Below are 27994 nucleotides of genomic sequence, written 5' to 3'. Positions count from 1 at the left end.
AAGGTGTTGTCCCATAATGTAGCAAATTATGGCCAAATGTCTGATTTGTGTGGGTTTGCCTTTGAAAGTGATAGACTTGGGTTGAATCCACATGCACTGTAATTTAAAATACAGCTGTATTATGCACAATGCATCTCTACCATGCTGCCCCAAAAGAAAAGGCAGCTACACACCACACACCCCATTTTCAAGCCCTTTCAGAAGGATAACTCAAAGATAGTAAAGGCAGTAGTATCCCAGAGCATGCTCTCCAACTCCTATACCACAGTCCAAGAATTAATGATAAGTGTGTTTGGGGACTGTGTCTGTACATCAATGATAAAAGGTGTAGAGACATCACACTGTCTTGACTCAGGTAAGTCAGAAGCAGAATTATTTATCATCAATGTGTGGCATGCACTTGGTCTCAAAGCTGTGCATTTTGGACAGAAACAATATTTTCTCTAGCAAAAATAGTTCTGCTTGTCCTGCAATGAACTGAGAATAGATGGGGACTGAGGCAAAAGAGAGGGGAGTGCCAAAACAAAGCAAAGAGATGTGTGAATAAATACAATCCATGTTTCTTCAGCTATTGCGCAACAACAGCATTTTATCCAGAAAGTGGAAATAAATTCAATTCCCTTTTCTACACAAATGCATCCCAAGTTGCACCTCCCACTTCCCATGAGAATACAGTGGTTTTACACACTGGAGTGGGAGATCTAGCCTTTTTTCTCAGCCAGATCTATTCTACTTTATACAGCACCTGGACACTTCCAGTAGGAGAACTCGAGAACCTGCTGGCCTATGTGTCCTGCAGATGCACAATCACCACACACATTAAAAAAAAAAAAAAAAAAAGAGAACAAGAATGTAACACTTAAGGTCAGTCTTTCATTCCTACTCTCTTCATGACAATACCCTCATGTTTGTATATAAAGTACAAAGGATCTGAAAAAAATTGAAGGAAATTGAGGGAAATTGAGGGAATTGAGGAAAATTCAGATTAAAAATTATTTCAAGTTCATTGGCAGGTCACTTATCTAAGAAGTGAAAAAAAGCTTCACTGCACTTTGTATTTGAAACTGGAAGAAAACAGATTGCAGATTGAACTTTTTTCCACATCCTCAAATCCTTCGCCTCAGTAGGCATTGCAGACTGAAACTTTTTCATCGTGAACTCTCTAACATGGGCTCTGTATCCCCTGCCTGCCTTTTTATCAAAGTCAGTGCTAATGGCTCTGTAACATTACCCACAACTGTTTCTAACGTAAACTGACACACACAAGGATGTTTTTGCCATATATTTTGAAAGAGCTGAAAATAATACATTACCTTATTAAGAGAGGTTTTTCTCTGCATCATATCCAGTATTTTCTGGGGCTAACAAAGAATACAATAAGGCAAGAAAATAAATACTGATAAGGTCATCAGTCTGTTTTGCTGTCTCACAGAAAATAATTAAACCACTTTTCATTATACTTTCTCCTTCAGGGTTTCATGTAATTTAAATAAGATTTTTTTTCTCCTTTCAATTATTCAACAGAAAACAAGCATTTGTAACAGTCATTTAATTGCAATTCCTGGCAGTCAGCTTAAACAAGTCAGTATAGATATTTGCAAATCATTTTGTTTTTATGCACTATGTTTTCCAGACTACACCTGATAAAATGCAAAGACAAAACAAAAATCTTGATTTTTAATATTTTGTGTATTGCACTTTCTGATTTGTCAACAGTACTAATAAGATCAAATTGTATCATTAAACATTCAATCTATTCCATCATTACAGTGACACACACCAGGGTAAGCTAAAAATTATTTCTGTAAAAGTATTAATGGAGAAGAGGTTACACATGTGTTTGTATGTTCACAGTCTTTTCATATGGATATAGTGACCTATTGATGAATTTGTAGTGAGCCTTCAGTGATTTTTCAGTGTTGCCTCTCAGAAACAATTTACTTTCTTATTGTTCACCTAGGTATCAGAACTCTTCCAGTACAAATTCAAGTTTCTACTATAAACAATTTTTTTAAACTTGAGGAAAAAAGGAAAAAGCTAAAGCTTTTTTGGGTTTTTTTTTCCCTTTAGACTGAGGAAGGAAGAGACTTGACTCAAAGGTTCTTGCTTGAAAAGAAAAAAAAATATCCCTACAAAGAGTAATCCTCTTCACTAGTTTGCTCTATTGGTGACCTTTAGAGAGATCTACCAAAGCTGAGGAGAAGCTTAATTAGCAGAAAGGGCAGCTGAGAGAACAGGTAGCATGAAGAAAAAGCTTCTAGTCTTTATTGTACGGGATGAGAATTTTTGAAAGAGGGATGAAATACTAAGACTGGCTCATAAAGGTTGGATACTGGAAGTCAGCACTCTGAGTTAGCTAAAGATAGTATTAGCCAAGAGAGATATCTGATTCTGAAATCAATGTTTTGCCTAACAGGAATGATGCTCCAGTTAAAAGCAAAAAACATTTCATCACATACACAAGAAAGAGACTTGTTCTTGATGTTTCTACATCAAATTGCTACTGCTTAAACAGTCACAAAGTATGGTTCTAAAACTTTCTTAACAACTTCAGCAGCAAAAAATATTTCTCTCTCCTTGATTTTTAAAATCTGTTATGGGTAATTCAAACAGATTAGTCATGTGACTATAACCTGGTATAACTAAAGATTCCTCTCTGAAAAGCATCACTACTACTGAAAAGCATCACAAAAGTTGCAGAATACCAGTATGAAAAACCAGAAGAAATAAGTCTAGATCCTGAAAAGTTCTTATGTCCAAACCTATTTACAGCTGAAGAAAAGAGCATGACTCATATCTAGTAACATCTGTAAAAAGCCTAACATTAAAAAAGGCTCAAACAATTCTACACAAACAGAACAAAACTTACCAAGTGGTAGTGGAAAACTCCACATACGTGTATCGCATCTCCATGTTTATTTTGTCACTATCAGCCTCTTGAGATGCTCAGTGTCGCAATGTTGTTTCATATTTGAACCACCATTATGAAACTGTTTCATAACTATACCAGAGTGGTATAATACCATCGATGTTTTCAAATATCTGTCACTGCATTCACTCAAAAAGCAACCTTTGTAATTCTTATATCAAATCTGAATGCAACTTACTGCAGACATTTTAGAAATCACCACTCAAACCTCTGATATCTCTTCCTCATCCACCTCCAACCTTTTTTGGAAGAGGGTGGAGGGAGAAATCCTGTGAAAGATATTTTTCTAAATAGCCTTAAAGAATATGCTTCCCTAAATCCAACATGCACCTTAAGATAGTAGTGAAGAATCAGTGTCCAACATCACACTTAAAACCCCAAGATGTTAAAATCTAATTTTATTTTGCTATTGGTCTGGAGTATAATTCTGAACAATAAGAGTTACCTAACAATGATGCTCCTAGACCATGAAGTTAACACTGCCAAGAAGAAGCTTTAAAAGTAATTTAGAACTTTCTGAGAGTGCAAACATATCCAAATTACCAACAAGGACTGGGCTGTACCTGCTGGGATGCACTACAATCCCATGATTTTATGTGCCCATCATATCCTTACATGCTACAGTTCACACTGGTGAGCCCACTTAGGTGCACACAGAGCAGTAACTGCAGGAGAACTCTGCATCCAGTTTGCAGTCGTGAGATACAGACAGTGTTCAGCTTTTTGGACAACCGGTGGACAGCTTCAACTCTGGCTCCATCAGGAGTGAAACCACACTGAGTTCACTAATATTACACCCAAGTGTAACCTGTAACCTGCAAATCAAATTTGCATCAAAACCCCATCCTTGACAGTAATTCAAACTGAGAGCCACACCAAAATCACTGCAGGAACCACTTTTTCACATTAGCACAATTATTTTTTTAAATTTTGTCTCTAGAAAAACATTTTGCTCTGAGACAATAATCCTTTAACATCCTTGCTAACAATTTTGTTGAAGTGGAAGAAAAAGACATACTGAGGATGAGATTATTTGCACTTCTGTTGCTTCCATGAGCATGCCACCTTTTGTTACAAATTTAAAGGAACATAATACACCAGTGAAATCAGCAAAGCAGCATAATGTGAATAATGCAGTCTGAAACATGACACTGAAGAAAAAAACTAAGGGGAAAAAAAAACCCCAAACCAACAACCAAAACAAATCAAAAAAAAAAAAAAAAAGGCAAGCCAGCAAAACCCCCTTGTTTGTATGGCAACCAGAAAAAACTCAAGGCCTCCCAACAGGTCAGTGAAAGAGCCTAGGAAGAACTGTAGCGCAGCATCACCACTCTGTTCCTAAAAGACAAAGACCCTGGCTATTTCAGGGTTAAGGAGAGAGGCTGTACAGTCTCTAATGTAGAATTATCCTCTGGGAAAAGAGAAACAGGAATAGAAACAGGCCCTTAAGGCAAGGTTCTTACACACTCCAGCAGATCTATGGTTTTACAGCAGTTTATTACAGTGTCTACCTGCAGAGAAGTTGAAGACTTATTTTAAAAAATAAAACAAACAAAACAGAAAAACTCAACCCTCCCCCCTAGACCCCCTACATACACATAATACAGAGGAATTGCACACATGAAAGAATAAATGGGAAATAAATGGACCCCCCTCTATGCCTTACCACAGAACACTGAATCACACAGGCTTGAAGTCCTGTGATTGTGAAAACCTGTAAGAAATATTCTGCCATACTTTTTTTAAGTCTCTAAATCACCACTGAATCAATCATCAGCATTTGTTTAATTCTTTTTTTAATACAGTGACACCTTCTGACTGCTACAAAACACTGTGCAGCACTATTAGACTGGCTGGAAACTCAAACTGAACAGGGCTCCTGAAACTACCAAGTTTCTTTTGTGAGGAAAAACAGCAGCAGCACTGCATGGCACAACTTTTAAAACAAATTCATCACTTCTACAAATTTGTTTACTTTTCAGCAGAAATGCTTACCGTCTCTCACTTGATGTACCCAAACAAACTCCTGTATTGTGCTATCTGGGACCAAACACTCATCTCAGTAGCACAACAAGATTTTTAGCTCAGAATTACAAAGTGTACCCTTCCGACAAATAACTTTTCTTCACAGCTGTGTTTCAAAGACCCAGGGGCAAGTCCTAATAACTCACACGTACGTGTGACTTTCACACGTTGGGTGTTCAGAAAACACCACCCTGAGACGAGGAGAACATTCCAACCCCATGATGTGCACACATCCTGACTCCTCACCAAGGAATTCGGGCCCAGCACGGGACAAGGGGCGGGCTGCCTGCATCACCTACTGGTACCTACTGGTGCCTTCCAGCACCGGCACATCGCCCGGACGGATGCACGCTTGGATGCACGCTTGGATGCACCATTCTTAGCCTGAGGAGTTTCAGTTCTTCCCGAAATTCTAAAATCTTCAGTTAAATATGATGGGAAGTTCTTCTGCAATATTCAAATAATTACAATTTTATATTTCCTCTGAATAAAATCCACACCAATTTACTGGATTGGATTTAAATCTAAATAAGATTATGATTGAAAGCTGTGTTTCACACAATTAACCAAATATGCAGCCAGTAAAGTTACTTCTTTAAGCTAGAAAATATCTAGGACAACCTGTTACCAAAAAGCTACCAAATTACTACCCCAGAGATTTGAGAGTAGAAAAGAGGAACAAAAGCATTTAAGTAGGTGAGGACAGAAATGCACAGCCATCTAAAAAAAACCCCTCAAGCTCTTTCCAAGGAAGTTACAGAAAAAGAGTCAGACATGAAGTTGCTCTGCAGCAACGATATTCATCTGTGTAATGGGATGCTTCAATACAAATCTCTTGTTATATCAGCAGGAAAGCTGGTAAAATATGCTGAATGAATAACAATAAATATCACTACACCATGCCACACTAAACAATTAGGGACTATTATGAAACTCTGGAGTCCCACTGTAAAAAAAAGGTTTTTCTATGGTCTAGAACCCAAAAAGAATAAATTAACTTTGGGTGTATAAAAAGCATTTATGCTTTTCCATTGCCCAGACAGCCTTGAAAAAATAAAAGAAAAATAAACAGGGCTGTGACAAGTGGTTACACAGCGGGTCTAGTGAGTAGATTCAGTAACCTTCATTATTAATATTTTTCTGTCCTGATTCCCATGTACTTGCTACACAAGCTATCTAATCTTTCAGTCACAAATTTTATTCTCAAGGCCCCAATTAAACCTCTTCCTTCTTAATAATGTTTTTCTTCTTGTCCTGCCTAAAATGGATCTCTTTGCAGCAACCTCTCTACTCTATGGAACATTGCTAACCAGGCCTGTCCGAAGTGTCCTCTTTTTCAAAAAAAAAATTGAAATAAATACATAAATAATATAAAAAGAGGAAGAACCAGGTTCTTCAGCCTTTCTCCTTGGTGATATCCTCTTTACATATTTCTTCATTCCTTCCCTCTGAACTTTCCCAGCTAGTCCCAATCTTGCAAAAAATAGAACTAGTTCTTGACTGTACTGGCATCACTAATTGATACCTTCTCATCCATTAAGCTGACAGTTCTCTTCTATAAAATTGCACCTTAATCAGTCACACACTGCTACAGATATTTCCTATGTAGATGTGGTTGTATTATATATGACCTTGAATCACACCCAAATGCAGGGTGTTTCTTCCATTTGTTGAGACTGTGTTCTGTGCTCCACCCTCCTGCCAGCTTAGCACTGTCTGCAAATATCAACACTGTATATTCCCTGGTGGAATTATTAATAGAAAACTGAACATGAGTAGATACAGAATGAAGCCTTGCAGAATCCCATTTAACAAAACCAGTTTGATACTGAGCCATCACAGTAGAGAAACTTCTGAGAAGGGAAGCTCTTCACACTGCATTAGCAATTAAGTACAGCTCACAAATTGATGTACATTAATCTAAATAAGTTTTTTCTAGTTGTTTTTGAGAACATTAACACAAAATGTCAGAACATTTACTGTCTTCAAAATCCAGAAATCTATTCTTCTATCTGCACAAGTTCTGTCACAGTGTTCTAAAGGCAATCAAATATATCTGTATTTGTTATTTTTGTTACTGTGCCTCTCAACTGCTTTTTGCAGTTGCTTAGATGGTAAACGGTTCACTCATGCTAATTAGGAAAATTAATCTGATGCTGACAGCATTAGATGTTCTCTTAGATCACTTCTAATATGTGCATGGACTACAAGAATGAAGATACAAAAAATACTAAATTAATGTGATGCATCTTGAAACTAACCACACATGAGAAAGACTGCACTAAAATCCATCTCTTAACATCCATTTGTGAACAATAAAATGTTTACTGCAACACTGCCCAAAGCCAAAAAAGGAACATTGAAACAGACCTGCCAATTCCAACTGCACTGGAGTAGCAGCATGTATCACAGGCACACTCAGTGTATCATTGAATGGAAAGTTAAAAGAATACCTCATAAATTGCAAATGTAATAAACCTAAAGGACAAAAGAAAATCTCCTTAAACTACTACCAATGCTCAAAAAATGTGGTCAAGGACCATCAAAATAAAACCCAGCCTCATATCCACAATTTCAGAAAGTTGTTTCTATTTTAATATACGGTATTTCTTAAAGAGAGCAATTTTAAAATTCTGGCAGTACATAAAACATGAATTCTGAGTTAAACTAAAAGTGCGAGATAATATTGGACCAATGTCAATTTACTTTAAGCATTAAAATGCCACATTTTACTAAAATTGAGTAATTTCAAATGTGTTTTATTTATTTAATGTAGCATAGATGAGCTAAAGCAGACTGAAACAATGGAAAAATATTCAAGATGACAGAACTACAAAGAAATCTGCCATTTGGTAAACCAGCTGGTCTTAATTAGACATTCATTTTTGAAGGGAGGACACAAAATCTTCAGTAATCAAGCCAGTTAAATCAACATGCACACTAGTTACAAAAAGACATAACAAGTGGAAGATCCTTTTCCCTCTTCAAAAGGAATAAGAACACTTTTTCTCATAGTTTCTAAATCAATTTCATATTTAAGAGAGGCAGCATCTTGTTTCAAAAGTGGAGCTGGGAATTTACTCAGAGAACCACCTTCTCAAGAGCTGACAGAAATCACAAAGCTTTCTTCTCTAAGATTCTGATCCACAGCTGGATCTACCATGCAGGGCATGGGTACAAACACAACGCCTGATCTCCTTCTCCCTTAGCATATAGCTGAGGAGGGGAGAACTGACTTAGCAATTTCTGGGTCTTCCCAGCTTTGCAAATAACACAGCTGATCACCCACGACTAAAACCAAAGAATTACAGGACCCCGTCAGCAGTGTAAAGCACACAGTGCCCAGTCTTCTCGTGCCCCACAAAACTGCAAACTGAATGTGCCACCACGACACTTTCTTATCCCTCTTGTACAGGTCACAAATAATGCCTTCCTGTAGCTTCAAATGCAAGCTTGGGAGCCATTAAATTAAAACAATCAAAACACAACATTTTTAGACAGTGCTTTTACATGAATGCAATTGACAAAGATATATTGCTGACAAAATATTATGCAATTTAATGTCAATTTCTACTTCACTGTAAAAAAAAAAAAGGAAAAAAAAAAGCAAAAAAAAGTTTTTTCTGAGAAGACCCCAGCATCTCAGCAGACAGAAGGAAAGGGAATGTGGTACAACCATCACACTCCCTGCCTTATTACCTGACTTCCCAGTTTTGCAGCTCACTCACCACCACTTCAGAAGATTTACCCCCTATTGCTGAAAGACAGCAGGGTCTTGTCTCACACAAAATGCTTACTCTGGGCCAAGCATCCTATCACTGAAGTGGTGCACTCTTGTAATACAAGTCACTCTGCTGAACACAGAAAACACTAAGGAGCTGGGATTAAAAGGGGGCAACTCTGTCAGATAAACGCTGGCTACACTGATGGAAGGAGGAGGCTCTCTCTGCTCCAGAAGTGGTGAATTATGAGATTGGCTCAGAGGTAGCACTAAAATTCAGCAGCTGCAGGCTGGTACAGCTGCTGATGCTGTGGCTAGATTGCTGGAAGCCAATCCCAACCAAGCTGCTAAACACAAAATTTGTGGCAGGTGCACTAAGAGACCATATAGTGCTTAACATCAAAACCCTCCAGTGGAGGAAGAACATTACATTACACAACAATCTTTAGCAGTGTTCTCAGAAAATCTTAGCTATTGCTTCACTTTTAAAGTCCCAAATTATAATAGTCTTGGCTATTATGTGCTAGGCTAAGATAAAGAGCATATCCAAGTCAATAACAAAGTGAGCAGTGGCAAAACATATTTTAATGTGACCCAAAAGAAACGTTTTAAATTGCAGAGTTGAATGACTTGGGAAAAAATCAGTCCAGGATAGAAATTTCCGCAGCTAATACACAGAGGTGCTGAATTACCCCTGCATGCTCCTGCAATTTATGAGGGAACACTGTTGTTTTACATCCAGGATCCAAACCTGTCCCCAAACATCAGTGTGAATTCAGCAATTTATATTGCTTTCATGTGAAAGCACTGACCAGCATTCTAAGTAACTGTACCAATCGAGTTGTAACTTTCATCTCCCAAAATAAGACTAAATACAATGACAAAATTAATATTTTATATTTTTATATCCACTAGCAAGCATGGGAGTTCTAATACAGATAAAACACTGGGTGGGTTCAATTGAAGCCATGGATCATAAAAGTCAAAGTGAATCTAATCAACATGATGCTGGAATTGGGGTAGCATCTGGTCCATCTACATTAGGACTCCCAGTGCTGCCAACACCAATTAGCATCAGGTCATCATTATAATCTCTTTGCCAATCCAGGGACATGATTTCCATGTTGCAACAATGCTAACAGAAGCAAAACAATCTGAATGAAGTAGTCAAAGCATTTTTATGGGGACTCTTTTTAAAGGCACAGTGTTGATCTCATACCATGGTGAGGCAGATAATGCCTCCACAGGAAATTGCCTATGTAATTGTGGTACACAATGGTACGTCTGCACTACTTTTAATCTGCTAAAGCATTTTAAAATGGGCTGGTGCACAGCTATCAACTTCTATTAATGAAAAATGATACCCAGTGAATCACAGATACCCACTACGTAAGGTGTGCTCTGTTACCATGTCTTCACTGCGAGTACCACAGGCTGGACAGGACGCTCATTTCAACTTCTGATCATAGAACCGTCAAGGCTGGAAAAGATCTCTAAGATCGTTCGAGTCCAACTATTAAAACATCTCAAATGTGCCAAAACTGCTCAACAATTCTTCATCTCAATTTGCAAACTGAGGAGGCATTTTTTCAGACGCATTTTTTAAACAAGACTTTTATCTTTTCAACGCAAAATTATTCACGTATTTTGGCAAGACAAGCCCTGGGTCATGCTGCACCAGAGCGCGCATGCTGAGCTGCAGAGCAGGAATACAGCACAGGGATACTGCAGAGGCCGAGCTGTCCCGGGCAGCACCGCCGGCACTCCCACCCCACCCGGCAGGCTGGGGCACAGCTGCCAGCGTGGCTCCACCTCGGGAAGGGGAGGAGCAGGGCAGGGGAGGGGAAGGGAGGGTTGTGCCCCTAGCCCAAGGGCCGCCCCGGGGCCCCGCACACTCAGCTCCGCCTCCCCCTGCTGCCGTGGAGGGCGGGCTCTCCTCCCGCTTACCCGCCGGTGCTGCTGGGCGCTGGGCGATGGCGCTGCCCCGCGACCTCGGGGCTCTCGCCTGCCCCGTCCCCCGCCTCCTCGGTGCCCGTAAGCGCCGCCTCTTCCCCGGCCCCCGCCTCCTCCGCGCCCGTGGCCGTCCCCGCCGCCTCCTTCCTTCGCCGCGTCGGGCGTGCCGCAGGGGCGCCGCCGGCCGTGTCGGGCCCCTTCCCTGCGGGGCCTGCTGCCGCCCCGCTCCGCCTGCATGGCCGGGCTCGCCTGCCGCGGGCCGCCGGGGCCGTGCCCGTCCCGCCCACTGCCGGAAAGGGCCGCTCGCCGGAGCCCGGAGAAATGGCGGCGGCGGAGCAGCCTCGGCAGCGCCCCCTGCGGGCAGCCACGGGCCGGGCCGGGCCCGCACCTCCTGCCAGTACCACCGGGCAGGGAGGGTAAAATCGCGTCCACGTGTGTGAATAAAAACAGAAAAAACATGTATTTAGTGCTAGAAAATAGAGCTCTTAGCTAAAGCTAGATGAATTATGGAATTGTTTAGGTTGGAAAAGGTCTTGGATATCATTCAGTCCAACCGTTAAGCCTGCACTGCCACTTCCACCACTAAACCATGTTCACATTTACACATCTTTTAAATACCTCCAGGAAAGGCGATTCTATTGCTTCCCTGGGCAGCCTGTTCTAATGCCTAACCACCCTCTTGGTGAAGAAATTTACCTAATACCCAATGTAAACATCCTCAGGTGCAGCTTGAGGCTGTTTTGTCTTGTCACTTGCGTCCCAGGAGAAGAGAACCATCACTGCAGCCTCCTTTGAGGCTGTTGTAGAGAGCAACAAAGTCTCCCCGAGCCGCCTTTTCTCCAGACTGACCAAACGCATCTCCCTCAGCTGCTCCTCACAGGACTTGTGCTCCAGACCCTTCCCCAGCTCCGCTGCCCTCCTCTGGAGCCATCCCAGCACTTCAGTGTCATTGTAGGGACAGCGGGGCCCAGAGGGGACACAGGACTCGAGGTGTGGCCGCACCAGTGCCAAGCGCAGGGCAGGCAGTGATCACTGCCACACTGTTGCTGATGCCAAGGTGCCATCGGCCTTTTGGGCCGCCTGGGGACCTGCTGGCTCACGTTCAGATGCTGTCAGCCAGCACCTCCAGCACCTTTTCCACTAGACAGCTTTCCAGCCACTCTTGCCCCAGCCCCTGGAGCTGCATGGGAGTGTTGTGACCCAAGTGCAGGACCTTTGCTTTCTGTAGCAAGTGAGGAAAAAGCAACTGATCCCAGGCTGAAAGGGTGTTCAGCAGACACCTGCGCTACATGAACCACATGAGTTGGCTCTACAGCCTCTTGAGGAACATCCTTCTCTCAGGACACAGAGCAGACACAGGAACAGCTTTGTGCCATAGTGCTAGGCTGGTTTGTCCTGCTATTCTTAAACTTAGCAGCCACTCATGCTGTTCTTGGGGCAGTTCACCAGTTTCCTAACACCAGCTAGCCCCATCCCTCTTGAACACACAGGCTGTCATTTGACAACACATTAAAATATCAGTCTGGTTTTGAAGGGCTTTTAAGCCCAGGAATCATTCCAGCAAAATGTGACCAAACCTCGTATTTTGTGAAATCATGGACTGTACTGTAGCTGCACAACTACCTGTGTTGTGGGCTGCTGAGTTCCAGGGCACAGTGGGCAGCAAATCTGTAAATTAGCTTAGCACACAAGCAAATAAATAAAGTAACAGGGAGCAGCTTTGGCAAGCACATTGCAAAGACATGCAAGCAATACTCATGCAGCCACCACAGGTCTGACAGAATGAGATGGAGCTAATAAAACCCGGTGAACCCAAGCTGTGCCTGCATCTGTGGTGCAATTAATCTGTGACATGAACAATCTGCCTGCAGATAACTGTAAGCTGACTTTATGTGCAAATTTAACAACTCACAATAATTAATACTTACAGACAGATTGAAAAAAAATATCATTACTACTTGGCAGCACATAACAAATACCATTACAACTCACAAGTGTGAATATCATGCATTAATAATTATGAGACAGCAAAGTCATGATACTGTACATATGCATTTTAATTTTATAATTTAGTTTTGATGTCCCTATTATTATCATCTCTTACGATAGACAATGAACATAAATTATGTTACCATAGCACACAGAAGTCCCACTCACAGGCTCTATTAGCCTGAGTGATACACAAATAGATGACAAAAGGTAATCCACCAAGTGTTAATGCAGACCTGTGAAACAAAAGAGGATAGAGAATGACGAGATCACAAGAACAGCCAATATGCCAAGAAGAGATCTTTGCATACTAATAAGTCAACTGTTGTCAACTTTATAGACATCACAGTAAAATAGCCCATTAGGGAGGGAAGGCTTTGCATGATCAAACAGTGCTTTTTATTAATAAATTATTAAGAAATTATGTAGTTTCCGTAATGTATTATCAGTATTTCTCCAACCCATATCAGTTTAAACCAAGAACATCTGTGTCACAACAACTACAATAACAACAGCAACAACAATTTCTACTTCCTGCTGCTCTGAAGTCTGCAATCCACATGGCGTAGTTCGAGCAGTCTTTCTTCGTATTTGCTAATGTTAGGGAATGTGAGAGACCTGAGAGGAGGGACACTTGCTATCTATGGTAAAGACAAAGCATTACAGGCCACAGCATCTATACAATTTCCAGTCTTCCCTCTTCTGAAGCAAGTGCCATTTCTGGCAAAAAAAGGCAGAAAGTTGAAACAATCTGTAGTTGTTCTACATGGCTGCTCAAACCCAGGTGTTAGGCAAATGTAGTTTGTAAAGGTTTATTCCTGTACCTGATATTCATAGCTGTGCCTTTTTAAGACCATCTCTAGCCTTAGCTGATATCATGCAAAAGTCCAAGGCCAGCGCTGGCCCTCGCCAGTGCTACATCGCAGCCAGGCAGCAGCTACATCTACACCTGGCCTCCTATCTCCTCAATCCTGGCTCAGATCCTGACTCAGATCTGCTGGCTGGGCTTCCTGGCTTGCTCTCAGACATGCCTCATCACTCCAGACTTGCTGTGCGAGCACTGCACCATCACTGTCTCTCACCTTCTCATGAACCCAATGTGCTTCTCCACATCCTGCTGCTTCTTGGTCAGCCTCAGCTCCACCTGCTGTGGCATTGTCCTCACCATCCCTCACAGAGTGAACAGCCCTCATTGTTCCCTGAGATTGCCACACTAAACCCACTGCCACACTGCCATGCTTGAAAATTTACTCACATGGAGCTTTTAATGCACAGAACAACTTTGTTCTGTCCACAGAAAAAGAAGCGTAAGACATGAAGTAAGAAACAGATTCCTCTCTCACAGCTCAGTTACCTACCACAGCCATGAAGCTGCTCCACACACCTTTGTTTCACATGAAATGAATTCCTACCCTTCAAATTTTTGTGAAGATTTGTAAAGCCAGTGCACCAGCCATCAAGACAGCTCTGACTTGGGGGAGATCTTTCCAGAATGCAGAACCAAGATGAAATGTCCTTCTTTGCATAAGACTAATTAGAACTGCTGTGGCACTTCAGCTCTTCTTGGCTGCTAGACTGGCTCTGGAGGTTGGAGAGAGGGAGAGAGCCAAGCATACAGATGGTCAACATGCATGTATTATGATTGTTGCTAGTCTGCAAGGTCTATACATGAATTAGAAACCTGTTGAATTAGGCTCAGTGTATAAGCAGAATACAAATGCAGAAAAGTTTAAATATAAAATGGGAGATGATAGACACACTCAGAGGGAGGAGAACCATTCTGAGAGGTATGATAGGCAGAAGTCTCAGTATATCAGGAAACTTACCATTATCCAGTTTCATCACAAAAAGAGATCACCATTTAAGCAGGGTTTGAAGTAGAAACATGATACACTTCTGTGGATGTTTAGGAGACCTGGGGAAGAAAGTGAAGGAAACAGTAAAAGCAAATAAGAATCATAGAATTGTAGAATAATCAAGACTGGAAGAGGCCTGTAAAATCAAGTCCAGAATACAGAACTACCACTGTAGCCCCTAAACCACTAAACTGGTGCCAGGTCCAGACACCTCTTAAACACCTCTAAGGCTGGACAAAGAGGACAATGAAAGAAAATTGCATGCTTTTCTGAAAGTTCAACTAGTGTCTGTAAAAAATTCTATTCAGCTGGTGAGAGACAGGACACAACTTCTTGGTACAAAAGTCAGATGTGGGAAAGAGATAGTCTGTAAAAGCTTGCAGTTAATAAAAGGCACTTCCCAAGACCAAAGAAAACAATGTTCTGAGAGTTAAGATGAAAGATGAAAACACAGAGAAGTGGTGTGGATGGATAGGGAGGACCATATAATAGAGATCTGATGTAGAGAGAATCTTAAAGACTTAGAAATGGACTTTAATAGGTGATTCATGTGATAATTTTAGCTGAACCGATGTCTGCTTTGAAAAAGAGATCATTCCAGTTTTATACAGGTTAAAAGACCAGTAGAAAAATCTGTTAATAATTTAGCTTTCATTTCTGACTTTAAAAACTGAATACTATTTGACTATTTAAAAATTACACAGTTTAGTGAGACTAAGTGTTGAGTAAGTGATTAGCATCACCTGATGTGATGGAATTACTAAAAACCCATCAGGTATCTTTGAAAGAAATTTTGCCTAATGCAGGTTCACTGGCACAAGAAACAGCAGTGAGGAATGTAGAAAGCAATGGATGTCAGTGGCATGTATACATTAATAGAGTGGTCCTGTTTTCACCTTTTGCTGCACATGCAAGTGTTATTTTAAATTGGTATTTGAAATGGGTTGTTAAATTTGCATTTTTTACCAGAACCAATCTTCTGGTTCTTCCTCTGCAGTTTACTCCTCTGTATCCTCAATCCTACCATTCACTCATCCAAAGTACCCAGACTGTACTTCAATGCTTAACCCCATCAGTCTTCTCTGTTCTAAGATCTCTCGATTGAGTTTTGTCCGCAAACATCTTCTTGGCCTCGCCTGCTTCATTCGCTCAAAGATTGCCCTCCATTGCCTCAAGCACTTCTAACACCTATTTGTTTCTTGTTGACACCATGCCAGCGTGGCTCCTAACTCCCATGCACCCCCAGTATTTGCTTACTCTTTTTCTGTTGTTGGTGACTTTTAGAATTTTTTCAAAGATAATTCCTGAAACCTTGGCATGCATTTTAAATACTGTAGGAAACAACACAGTGACTCACTGTCTTACTGCAAAACCTTAAATGTCTGTGTTTGAGAATATGTAGAGGGTTCCTAAGATACTCAAAATGTAAGAGCTGGGGTGGTTGACTGTCTTATGAAATAATAGTTAGATTGTATTTTGAAATGTCATAAAATGCCAGAGCACATTGTCCTAGGATGTACATTTGTGTGTTTTAGTTATGTTCACAATTGTAGAAATAGCAATCAAAATGTGAAAAGAGAACACAAATAATGTGATAAGTTGTTTCACAAGTGTTTTCATAGTAACTAATGGAAATGTGTGCTATTGAGCTACTTAAATTTTCTGATTTTTTTTCCTTTGATCTTTATAGCTATCTCCAAAAGGATGCTTCTGAGTATAGAAAGCATTATGCAACAGTGCTAAGGTCCTGATGACAATACACCAAGGACAAGAATGGAAGTCAATTTATTCAGCAATTCTACTGTTGTAAACAGTTCCTCCATCAACCACAAGCAGTTAGAAGGGCATAGCCTCTGGGAAGTCATTACTATTGCCTCTGTAACTGCAATTGTAAGCTTAATAACCATAGTGGGAAATATTCTTGTAATGATATCCTTTAAGGTCAACAGTCAGCTCAAAACTGTCAACAATTATTACTTGCTCAGCCTTGCCTGTGCAGATCTCATCATTGGGATATTTTCTATGAACCTTTATACATCCTATATACTCATAGGCCATTGGACTCTTGGAAGCCTCGCCTGTGACCTGTGGCTAGCACTGGACTATGTAGCTAGCAATGCCTCAGTAATGAACCTCCTAGTCATCAGTTTTGACAGATATTTTTCCATCACAAGGCCTTTAACTTACAGGGCCAAACGCACACCCAAAAGAGCTGGCATCATGATTGGTATGGCTTGGCTGATTTCCTTCATGTTGTGGGCACCTGTAATCTTGTGCTGGCAGTATTTCGTGGGTGAACGAACAGTACCACCTGAAGAGTGCCAGATACAGTTTCTATATGAACCCATTATTACCTTTGGTACTGCAATTGCTGCTTTCTACATTCCAGTGTCTGTGATGACCATTCTGTACTGCCGCATTTACAAAGAGACCGAGAAACGCACCAAGGACCTCGCTGAACTGCAGGGCTCAGAGTCTGTGGCAGAGTATGAGACAATAAAGCCTCAGAAAACTCTCCTGAAGTCTTGCTTCAGTTGCAAGCAACAAAACTTAGTCAAAAGAGAGGGGTGTCAGGCTTCGTGGTCCTCATCTAGCCGAAGTACGTCAGCTACGGCGAAGGCCTCCCAGGCAGCGAATACTTGCATGGACTGGGCCAAGGCTGACCAGTTAACCACCTGCAGCAGCTACGCCTCCTCCGAAGACGAGGATAAACTTGCCACTGACCCAGTTTTCCAAGTAACTTACAAAAGTCCATCTAAAAGTAAGGCAGAAGAGTATAATGAGACTACAGATGTTGTTGTCAAAGACCAACCTGAAGAAAGTGGTTTTGAGAACCAGAAATACTTTTTGTCACCTACCAAAGAACACGTACAAAAAAGTAAAAAATGTGTGGCCTATAAATTCCGTTTGGTGGTTAAGGCTGATGGCACTCAGGAAGCCAACAATGGTTGCCGAAAAGTAAAAATAACTCCTTGTTCTGCTGCTCTGTCAAAGGACCCTTCCATCAAAAGCATGGATCCAAATATAAATAACCAAATCACCAAAAGGAAACGCATGGTTCTTATAAAGGAACGCAAAGCAGCACAGACTTTAAGTGCCATTCTTTTGGCTTTTATCATCACTTGGACTCCCTATAATATCATGGTTTTGATCTCCACATTTTGCTCTGACTGCATCCCCCTGACACTGTGGCACCTTGGATATTGGCTATGCTATGTGAACAGTACTGTCAACCCCATGTGTTATGCTCTCTGTAATAAAACTTTCAGGAAGACTTTTAAGATGCTGCTTTTTTGCCAGTGGAAGAAGAAAAAAGTGGAAGAGAAACTGTACTGGCAGGGCAATACCAGACTGCCATAATTGTTCTTGTATAAGAAATAAGGAGATAAATAGATATTGATGTAACCTAACAAATTCTGTATTTTCAAAGCTATTGCTGTTGTGTCTAGTGGTTAAAAAAATCCGCTGAAAAGTTAAATTTTGCATGAAAGTAGTGTGCTTGGGATAAAAATGTCAGTGGCTTCTATGAGCAACACAGGTTGCTTTTGACTATGCAGTAGAATTGCATTACAATTATTATGTTTGGTGTCTTATGTCCTTTCTTTCAGCCTGAGAATAAGTGGAGTAAATATAAACTACTAGAAATTAGACTGGGATGATCATCCAGTTATCAGGTTAGGTCATTCAGTCTGTCTCCTTGTAGAGCAGAACTGTTTCTTCCTATAGTTCTTTGCAGTGTATTGTTTATTTAGTTTTCAGTGTTCCAAGCAATGCAGCCTGTGCTACCTCTGTTTTGAGGCTTTACCATCAGCTGTTGAGATGAAACAAGGACTATCGAAAGGGTAAATGCTGTCATCCCCAATACTAAGTGGTTAGGGAGATTCATAACACTCCAAGTGAACACACACATTATAGGAGGACATAATACTGAGAAAATTTCTACTTTAAGGATGACTCTTGTGGAGACTTAGGAAGGGCTCATAGTGGAAGGGCTTATAGTGGAAGAAATAGATATTGTATTTTGTACGTGAAGGAGCCAGTCCCAATATCAGTTCCATCCTGCAAGTCACCGTCATTTTCAAAAATGGTGACACCTCTGAAATTCTCCAGTTCCCAGCACCTCTGAAGGAAATTATAAAATTTTGTTCAACAGTGACAAGGGTACAAATCAGAACTGACTGTAAGGCATAATGGACACAGTCTATCTACAACACAAGAAAAGTCTTTTTTGCAATCTCCTTTGTTGCACTACACCTTGCTCCGAAAGTTTCCATAACATTTACCTATATATAGTGAGAGAACTGGTATCCTTTAAAGAGGAAAGATTTTTTAAGCAACTTTTTTATGTTTCTGTAAAACTATTAAAAGCACTTTGAATTCTTTGTCATTAAGTAGCTTTACAAGTACTAGTCAACATCAGGTGCTTGGAAATATGAGTTATCTTCAGGCACTCTCTTTTGGTCCAGCAAAACCACATCTGCTACAGATGTGGCTGAAGTCAACACCCCTGGTGTCTGTGGCTGCTGGGACTGGCTTGTACTGGCCTAGTTATGAGCTAAGACTGACCATTGGCTGAGATTAGAGAGGGCTTTTGGTGCCAAAGGTGAGCTGTCTGTGCCTTCCTGATGTCTGTGTTAGACTGGCAGGAGCCCTGCACCACTGACCGAGTGAGTGGGTAAGCAAGGGGCTGCCTTCAGCAGAAGGCTTTTGGAATGGAGCTGGTGACCTCCCTGTGGTGGGAGCAAACAAGAAGGTTCAGAAAAGGTCCTGAGAAAACAAAGTTAACAGCAGCAGGAGTCATGAGGTGTGGAAGTACTAAAGAAAAATGTTTATGAAGGAATGAGAAAGATATGTACACAAAGTTCAAATTCAGTTCTAGCATTTCTATCAAAATTCTGAGTGAGATATTTTGGAATATTAGTTTGAGACAATTTTCATATTAAATCTACTGATCACTTTAGCAGGACATTGCAGTGGTGACATTAGCCAGTTGCACATTTCAGGGATTGTATAGTCATCGTGAATGTACCATTGCTCTCAGTGAAAATGTTTGCATAACGTATTAAGTTATCATACCATCAGAATGTTCTCCTACAGATAGATAAATCCTCCATGTCAACAATCACAGTACAAGTGATTAACATTTTTTTAGCCCCAGTGTCCACAGGGGAAAATTTTGTCAGTGAAAGATTAGCAGTGTACTAATGCAAAAATATGTTCTCTAATGCCACATGATTGATTTTGTAACACGCCATACTGGGCCTCTTATTTTGTAGGTGCATTAGCATATGGTTACTTATGAAAGGAAAGCAGAGGTCTTTATACAAACTCTTTCATCAGCTTTGTTCTGTCACTGTCCAGAGCTTTTCCTGTGTACAGTAACTTTGTACAAATTAGTTGTTAGAGTGGGTTTATTTTATATTACATCAGACCAGCCATTCAGTAAACTATGTTTAATTTTTAGCAAATGAATGTGTCTCTCTGGGGGCACAAGCTGTACTTAAAGACAAAATTTATGAGGTAGTAACAGTTCATGCTAGCTGCACTGTTATTGCTGAAATGAAGCATTGGCTCTTACTGGAATGAAATGGACTATTTTTTGTTGGTTTTGAAGTCTGTTAATCAAGAATGTTCTGTAAATGTTTATGGACTCTCTGCTCAGTAAATGTATTAGAATACACAGTGATGGATGCAACAATGTTGGTTCAATGTAATTGTGAAATATGTGCACAAATTATGCTGCTAGCACCTAACCATGTGAGAGATTACATGGCCACACATGAGTACATTGTAAATATCAAGAATTATATGAAGAGGTGTGCGTTACTTTATTGTTATGTAGGATGCTTATTCTTAAAAAACAATCAAAACCTCAAAAGGACAAATGTGGTCCTCATCAGAGTATCTGTTAGTACTTGATTGTACTTTGTACCTTTTTAAGAAGTGTTGTAGGACTTCTGCAGTGTAAGACAATCTTGTTATCTTGTTATCTGTCCTTTTAATGACATTTTTACTGATCCTGTAATTGATTATTGTCATGGACTAATGAAATGCTTTTTGTAAAACTACATTTTGGTTTCACATAATTTCATACACATACATCTATATAGATATGTATGTATTGTCAATATAGATGCATAAATACACATCCCTAACTAAGCTTTTCAGAGACCCAGTGGCTTTTATATTTTAAAGTATTGAATTTTCCCACAAAACAGGGGTATGATTTTGGTCTCTTCCTTTTCATATGTGCCAGCACCCCTACATATTCCAGATCCCCATAATTTATCAACCAACATTCATTTTTTGCAAATATGATTTATGTGTGTAGATAAATGTAATGCTCCTGCAGCTGCTGAGTAGTCAGTGGCTTCTCTGTTTTGAAACACAGGCTTAACTCTAGAAAATGATACGGTGTCTTTTCACTTCACTACTTGGCTTCACCCCCAGCAAGTCAGTAAGAGGCCACTGTGTTTCTTATGTGGTCTCCCCCAAATCTCCATTACTGCCTTTTGAACTCCCTAAGAAATATTCTTACACAAACATTTGACAATTGAGTGTCATAAAATCTTGAGCTTTAATAAGCTTCTTGTTTATGATTTTATTAATAGTTACCCCATAAGTAGTTAAAACAATTTAAAATTGATAACATCATGTTGTGAAACAGGAGATAATCTATGCTTACTAGTGGTTTCAGAAAGGGATGGTGTTACAATTGTTTTTTCCATCTTGGTAAATGTATTTTTTTACTATTAAGGAATTCGGTCTTTGTTACACTCAGTAAAAACACTGCCTTTTACTCAGTATTTTTGCCATTGGTCACTAAATGTCACTAGTTTCTTCATGTATCTGCTGATACACCGAAGTCAGTCCTCCTCAAATAAACCAAACATTTCAAATCCTTCAGAAGTTTTCTTCTCAGCAAGGTCCTCCTCCAGACCCTGGTTGCTGATGGCTTCTGTTTCAGTAGACCTCTTAAGCTGGGGAGGCTTTTACTGAATTCCTGGTTAACATGCCGAGATAGAAGCTGAAATATCTTTTAATCCTTACATGCAGCAGCAACCTAGACGTAGTGGAGGTCAGATAGTTGTTTTTAGTGTGTGCTGTCCATAAGGCCTCCTTTAGTGTGCAATTCATCAGGTAGCTATAGGAGGAAGAGTGGAGAGAGGGTACAGTGGAGGATTCCAGCTGTGGAACACAGCTGGGTTCAGCTCTGTAGCCCCCCACTCTGACTGTGGCCTGATGCCTTCTGAAACACAAAAGACATGGGAGTGACTAAAGGACTGCTTGTTAATTCTAGTAGGAGAAAATCAGGCCATAGAGCTAACGTTGTCAATTTTTTGATACAGCGTATTGCATCAATAAATTAACAACATGAGTCAGTTAGCCCCTAAAACCACTTTTTCATATTTTAAATCTATGGTTATACATAAAAATTAAGGTTACCTGGAAGTCTGTAAAGTCAGAAACAAAAGCAAGCACTTTCTCATATGAAAACTGAATTATTTTAAAAGACAAATAGTGAACAAATTCTGAATTGATTAATGTGGTATTGGATGTGAGAGTGTGCTTACATTTCCTGCAGTTGACAGTACAAATGCAGAGAAATGCAAAGTAGGAGAGGTAAAAAATACTATTTCACTGCTATTGTTAGGAGATTGCATGGTGAAGTGGAACATGCCTTCCATTCACAGGTGCTTAGAGCTGGAACCTTTTGCTCTAGATCTTGTCATACTTACTCATTTTGGAAGGCTATTTATTTGACCAAATAAATTTGTTTCCACATCTACTCCTGGGAAGACTCTCCTTCTTTCCCATACTGCAGGAGGCAGTAAAATCAGGAAAGGCTGAGAGAGACTATAGGAGAACTGTGATTGGCAAAAGAACTTAGGAGGGGTAGAACAGAAACCCCCATGTTTCAGTCTGTGATTTCACTGATCCGGTGATGAAGGCCAGATGCCGTCAGCATTGTTCTGGGTATCTGGTGATCAAGGTTCAGCAACGGAAGAAAAAAAAATCTGTTCAGTTAAGATAGTCTTTTGCTAGGGAATTATGAAGTAAAGTTTAGTCTACTTCTAAAGGTTCCACACTGGTGGATGTTCTAGAATATTCTTACTTATTTTCATCCAGTAGTTAGTCTCTAACCCAGCCACCGTGGTCATTTCTGTCCATAGTTCTGTTAGAGGTGTGGAATGTAGCTCTGTCCCTGAGCTCTATTAAATGCTTCAGGTTTTTTGCTAGTAGACATCTTGTTATGAGTTTTTATTACATTTTAAATCTATTTTTTTTACTGAAATTCAATGCATAGGTTTGTAGGGCTAATTAAAGTATTAACTAGAGTCCCTCCAGCCCTGGGCAGCTGGGTTTGGTCTGCTGGTGCCCAAGTTATTCATACAGCTTGTTTGCAGAGTCCTTACCTCCAAAATCCTCTAAGACAAGCTCAGGGTGTGCTGCAGAGCAGGTTACCTGCCTTTGATGGTCAGATGCAGCTGTGAACTCTCCCTTCCATGCTTCCATGTTACTGTTATTAAAACGCATTTTTGGAAGGTGTGTGAACATCTGGCTATATGGCCATGAATTCTAACAAAAGCTAACAAAATGTAATATATGAGACTGGCAGCACTCAGGTGATTTTCTTATATCCTCATCACATCTTTGGATAGAATTATGATAGAATTATAGAGATGGAATTATGCAGAACCCACGTTAAATTGACTCAATGATATAAACTCAGTTCAGGTACTAACCATTTCTTCTCCTATCACACTTCTGTCTTTGAGCACAGATTCAGGGGGAAAAAAATCAGATGCTGCAAAATTGGCATGCATGCTGTGTTGGCCTCACCCATATCACATAGCTGTATCTCATTCTGAAAACGCTGCAGTGCATCAAGAAAACTGAAAATTTCTTTCTTGGCTTTTCTGCTTCCAAAATAGTTTCTCAAGCAATCACAACAGTTTTGGTCAGGACACAATAAAATTTATTTTCTGAAGCAATTTTCGTGAAAATTATAAATAGCATTTTAAATTAAAAAGCAGGAATTTGACAGGATCTGTTGATGGAATTTCTTTAGCTGAAATATCTAAAAAACCACACATGATAATCTAATTATTATTCTGACATTTGGTAAATGCAACAATAAAAACTCTTCAGTTGTCATTCAGTTATTCCAATGATACAGAACTGTGTAACAAGGTCTTCAAGGTTATAAAAAATTAAATAATTTTGTTTATTGTTTTAAAACAGAATAATTTATAATCAAATTGTATTTTATTTTATAATTAGAAAAAAGGCACTGTTTAATTGGTGTCAATGTTGAGTACTAAAACAATTGAAATTATTGAATGTGAAATAAAGGCAGCATTCTCTTTCTTTCTCACAGTGGTATTAAAAAAAGAAAAAAGCTGAAGCTTTTTTAGAACAGGGAGAAGTAACAATCAAAAATGGTAAATAAAGTGGAGTCATCTTCAGGGCAAAAATGGAGGAATAAATAAGCAATTGCAATATCAATCTGATCTTTTCAAAAATGTATTCACAGAGTTTCTTGGGGGAAAAATTCAGAGGGGTTGTAAGCTTTGGATCAGGGGCTTTAAATGGGAAAGCTGGCAATCCCATTAGTGCTGAGTGCTCTGAAATGAAGGCAGGAAAAAAAAAGCCTGTGCTGAATACTTCACTGTAAATGGGATCATTAAAAAGTAGAGATAAAAGAAGAGTCAATGAAGGGGGAAAGAAGCCATGGGAGATGAGGTTAATTCCAATTTTAAATATTAAAATACCATTCACTATAGTTAGAAAGAAAAGGCCTGTTGGAGTCCTATGGTACACAATACACTTCAGTGTGCATTTTGTAAATGTAGGTATTTAACTGGAAATTTCCTCCCTGCACGATATATGAAGATGTGCAATTATAGATGTGCAATCAATCATGAACATTGACACCAGAACAAAACCTTCTGAAATGCATTTTTATTCATGTATATATTGTACAAGACATCACATACTGCATTTCATATCGGACTTGTCTTATGGCTAAAATAGTATAAAATTAATTTTTTAAATCTGCTGGTTATTTAAATCTTGTGGTAAAGGTCTCAGTTTCTCACTTGTATGGTTGGAAAATTTCTGTGACTTGTCCCAGTACTGGACAATATGTCAACATAAAGCCCCTAGAGATGCCCAATTTAAATTTCCAGTTGTGGTTACTTAGGGGTATTACTCAGTCAGTGAGTTCACTTCAGTCACTTGAGAAATAGTCCATGTTCCTGTCAAATACTCATGGCTTGTCTACAGTTCAACTTTCTGACAGGGGCAGGCCTTGGTAGGGTACGACTGGTGGTGCTCAATGGGTTTGACCATCATCCATGCAAACTTGCAGGGCTGTTGCTTGCTGCAGTCTCTTTGCCAGTATATCACATTCCTGCGGTTCAGGTTTGCCCCAGCACAGGCATCGTACCACCAGCCTCCCCCAGGAATGCCATTGAGCTCCAGCTTAGCACAATTCATAAAGTAATTGTCATTGTCTCTGTCCTTGGTGGTGAACTTCTGGTTGTCATGGAGATAAGCTTCTGTGTCCAGGGTCAGAGCATCAGTGGCGTTGCCTTTGTAAAGACCAACCCTGATTCGATACTGAGACTCCTCCCCCTCAATCAGGAATGGCTCATACTGTCCCCATTTGACTTCAGCATTTAGATTCACAAGTTTAACTCCAAGTATATATTGCACTGAGCTGCCAGTTAACTGGTGCATGTATTCATTTCCTAACCAGTGGTTCTCATCAACAGAGCCAAATCCATATTTGTAGTCCTGCCAAGTCCTGTCAAAGTCGACAGTGCTGTTGGCTGTAATATGCTGGATTACTGTCCAGCCACCATCCTGCATATTACAAAAGACAACAATTGGTTCTTCTTTTGGTTGGATGATGTAAAGGCCATCTCTGGAATTTCCTTTGGAGTGCTTTAAAATCTCAAAACAATCCCTAGGATAGTCTGAGTAAAAAAAAAAAAAAAAAAGAAAAGAAAGGAAAAAACAAACACACGCAAAAAAATTAAATTCTGTTCAAATAGTAAATTTCAGAAATTGAACTCTGTCCTTTAGAGTGACTGAATGACTCTCTTTAGACTGACTAAAGAGCTAACTGACTTCATTGCAGCTGATGGCCATTTATTCAGCTAAAGGGGGAAGATTTCTGGGAGGAACATGCAGGAAATATTCAGAAATTCAAAAAATGGTTTGTTACTCTGTCATACAACAGAAGTATGATTTTGTATTTATGACAGAAATGTGGTTGAAATGCCAAAAACTGTGTACATTCCTTTTCCACCAGTGTTCTTTCAGATTGAGTACTCAGCAAGTGTGCAATTCCCTGTGCCATCTGTAGGACAATTCATAGCTAGACCTAGTCTTTTCCTCAATGAACAAATTAATTTCTCTTGAACCAATTTATACTTCAGGCACCTCTAACATCCTTGTGTTAAATTCTGAAATGCATGCCATGTTTTCATTGATATAAGGGAGGTATTAAAGCATATTTCTTGTTAACATAAAGCTTATAAACATCTGAGGATTTTCATAGGATGAGTTCTTTTCACTCAAACACCAGGCTAAATTTTATCATGGATTTGCAGTCAGGACTACAGTTCTGTTCAGTGCTGAACACCAGCATCAGGAAGATGGGTGAAACTGCTTTTCCATTTTATTGCTCATCCAGTAAACTCAGAGGGTAACAGAAATGGCATATAAGGCTTGGGTTGACCCTCCCTATTGGGCTAAAATATTTACTGGTGTTTTTAAATGTAACATATTTATAAGAAAACTTCTTGCTCTAGTATAATATCAAGCATCTCTGAGACTGCAGCACAGTGCTCTGAATTTTACAATTAATTCTCCGGCTTCTTAAGAGCCAGAACATAATTTATTTAAATATACATTTACATATGTATGAACTTATAGAGAGAGAATTCCTTTTGTAGAGAAGGATGATATTCACTGTTCTGTTACTCAGAAATATATTTATGAATTGCAATCACTCACTTCTCTATAGAGTTGAAAGGCATGTCCTTATGTCATTAGACTGTAAAATATTTGTAATTTGTATTTAATAAAAACTTGACAATTTTATTATCTCTGTGAGAAAAGTTCAGTAAAAATTACATTTTCCTGGTAGACATAGCCTACCTGACTCCAAATAGGATGCCATGATGTTATAGAAGGATTATTTAAGTAATTTATATGGTGATGTCCAAGCCAGCAATACACACAGTGAACCTCACAATTGCCCTTCTCAGTGATCATTATAGAACAACTTCTACAGACAGGTTCAGGACTTTGTGGCAGGACATGTTCATATTGCAAATTATTCTTCCAGGGCTAGCTTTGGTACATGCTGGTTGAAAATGTTACAGCAAAGCAATAAAGTAATTCACAGAACATTTCCAAATCACTGGCTGCCTTCACGAGTACCTTTCTGATGGGCATTCCCCAGTCTCTCATAATCTCTCTGGGGGAGGAGGTGGGCATTAGCCAGGACCACTGCCTCTTTGGAGCCCAGGGACACAGTGCACTGAGAGAGCAAGAGCAGCACGAATCCTGCTGAGCTCCTCAGTCCCATCTTCCTTCTGCGTCACTCCGCCTGCAGCAATACAGAGCTGAAACACAGATTGGAGCTGAAAATGGCAATATTTATGACTTCTAGTGCAAAAGTCCTGAAGGAGAAAGCTTTTAAAATACTGAGCTTCAATACAGAAAGCCTCTGTCAAAGTTGGCTACTCCCATTTTTGAAGGATCTCTCATTTCCTGATGTCTCATTTCTGGCAAATCATTCATTTCTCTGACACAGAGTGCTGTGCTGAATCACTAAGAACATCTCTCACCTTGTGCCATGCTAGACAATGAAACATAATGCAATTTTGAGTGTGGCAAAAAGCCATCAAGAGTAATGTAATGACTAAAGAAAAAGCACAACTTTTAATTATCAGAGTTGAATTTTTCTTATTCCCTGAATCCAAACTATAGTGAAATAGAGACATCAATGGTCAAAGAGACAGAAGCAGTAACATTAGCTCTGCTGACTGTCTGTAGTTCAAACAGTACTCAGACACTAGGCTTTCCTAGTGCTGGAAAGGTTTCCATGCACTGGAGAACTCACTTAACCTGAACTATGCTATTTTGTGAATTTCTATCTACAGCTTGAAGTAACAGGTCACAAGTTTCAATCAGATTTTTTAAAAAAAAGTTCAGTAGACAAAGCAAAAGGACTTTCTTTAGCCTCTTCAAAACTCTCAAGTTCAATATACTGAATTGAAACAGCTTTGTGCCTCATTTTATCCATCTTTTGGGGTACATTAATACTTCATTCAGTACAGAAGAAGGCTCAGGGTATTACTGGACTAAATCCTGGGGTCCTCACTTAGGCAGATTCTCTGAAGAGGAGTTTCTGTCAACAACAGCTTAGAATGAATCGGGTAAACAAATGTTTCCTATGCTCTCAAAGGATATATTTACTTAGACTCAAATCAAACTCTT

The 27994-nt window shown here is 39.8% G+C and overlaps 3 protein-coding genes across 3 annotated transcripts in view; 1 reads left to right on the top strand and 2 right to left on the bottom strand.

The window, feature by feature from the left end:
• AVEN (apoptosis and caspase activation inhibitor) overlaps positions 1–10916 on the bottom strand; it is an 85569-nt gene extending 74653 nt beyond the window's left edge. Inside the window, 1 exon segment of the mRNA XM_036384857.1 lies at positions 10623–10916. Within this exon segment, the coding sequence (XP_036240750.1) occupies positions 10623–10865 (243 nt within the window). The 5' untranslated portion in view covers positions 10866–10916.
• The window catches only part of CHRM5 (cholinergic receptor muscarinic 5), a 51736-nt gene extending 27205 nt beyond the window's left edge, over positions 1–24531 (top strand). Inside the window, exon 2 of the mRNA XM_036384856.2 lies at positions 16164–24531. Coding sequence (XP_036240749.1) covers positions 16247–17833 — 1587 coding nt within the window. The 5' untranslated portion in view covers positions 16164–16246 and the 3' untranslated portion in view covers positions 17834–24531. The remainder of the gene's footprint in view (positions 1–16163) is intronic.
• Positions 24532–24757: 226 nt separating this feature from the next.
• LOC118687339 (fibrinogen-like protein 1-like protein) lies at positions 24758–27080 on the bottom strand. The gene is made up of 2 exons (XM_036384262.1): positions 26933–27080; positions 24758–25458 (listed from the first exon to the last, which is right to left on the bottom strand). Exons 1-2 carry the CDS (start codon positions 27078–27080, stop codon positions 24758–24760), a joined length of 849 nt encoding a protein of 282 aa, XP_036240155.1.
• Positions 27081–27994: the final 914 nt, after the last annotated feature.

The sequence above is a fragment of the Molothrus ater genome, chromosome 6, assembly GCF_012460135.2.
Source record: "Molothrus ater isolate BHLD 08-10-18 breed brown headed cowbird chromosome 6, BPBGC_Mater_1.1, whole genome shotgun sequence".
In the NCBI taxonomy this organism is placed as follows: domain Eukaryota; kingdom Metazoa; phylum Chordata; class Aves; order Passeriformes; family Icteridae; genus Molothrus; species Molothrus ater.
This window is presented reverse-complemented; position numbering and strand designations above follow the sequence as displayed.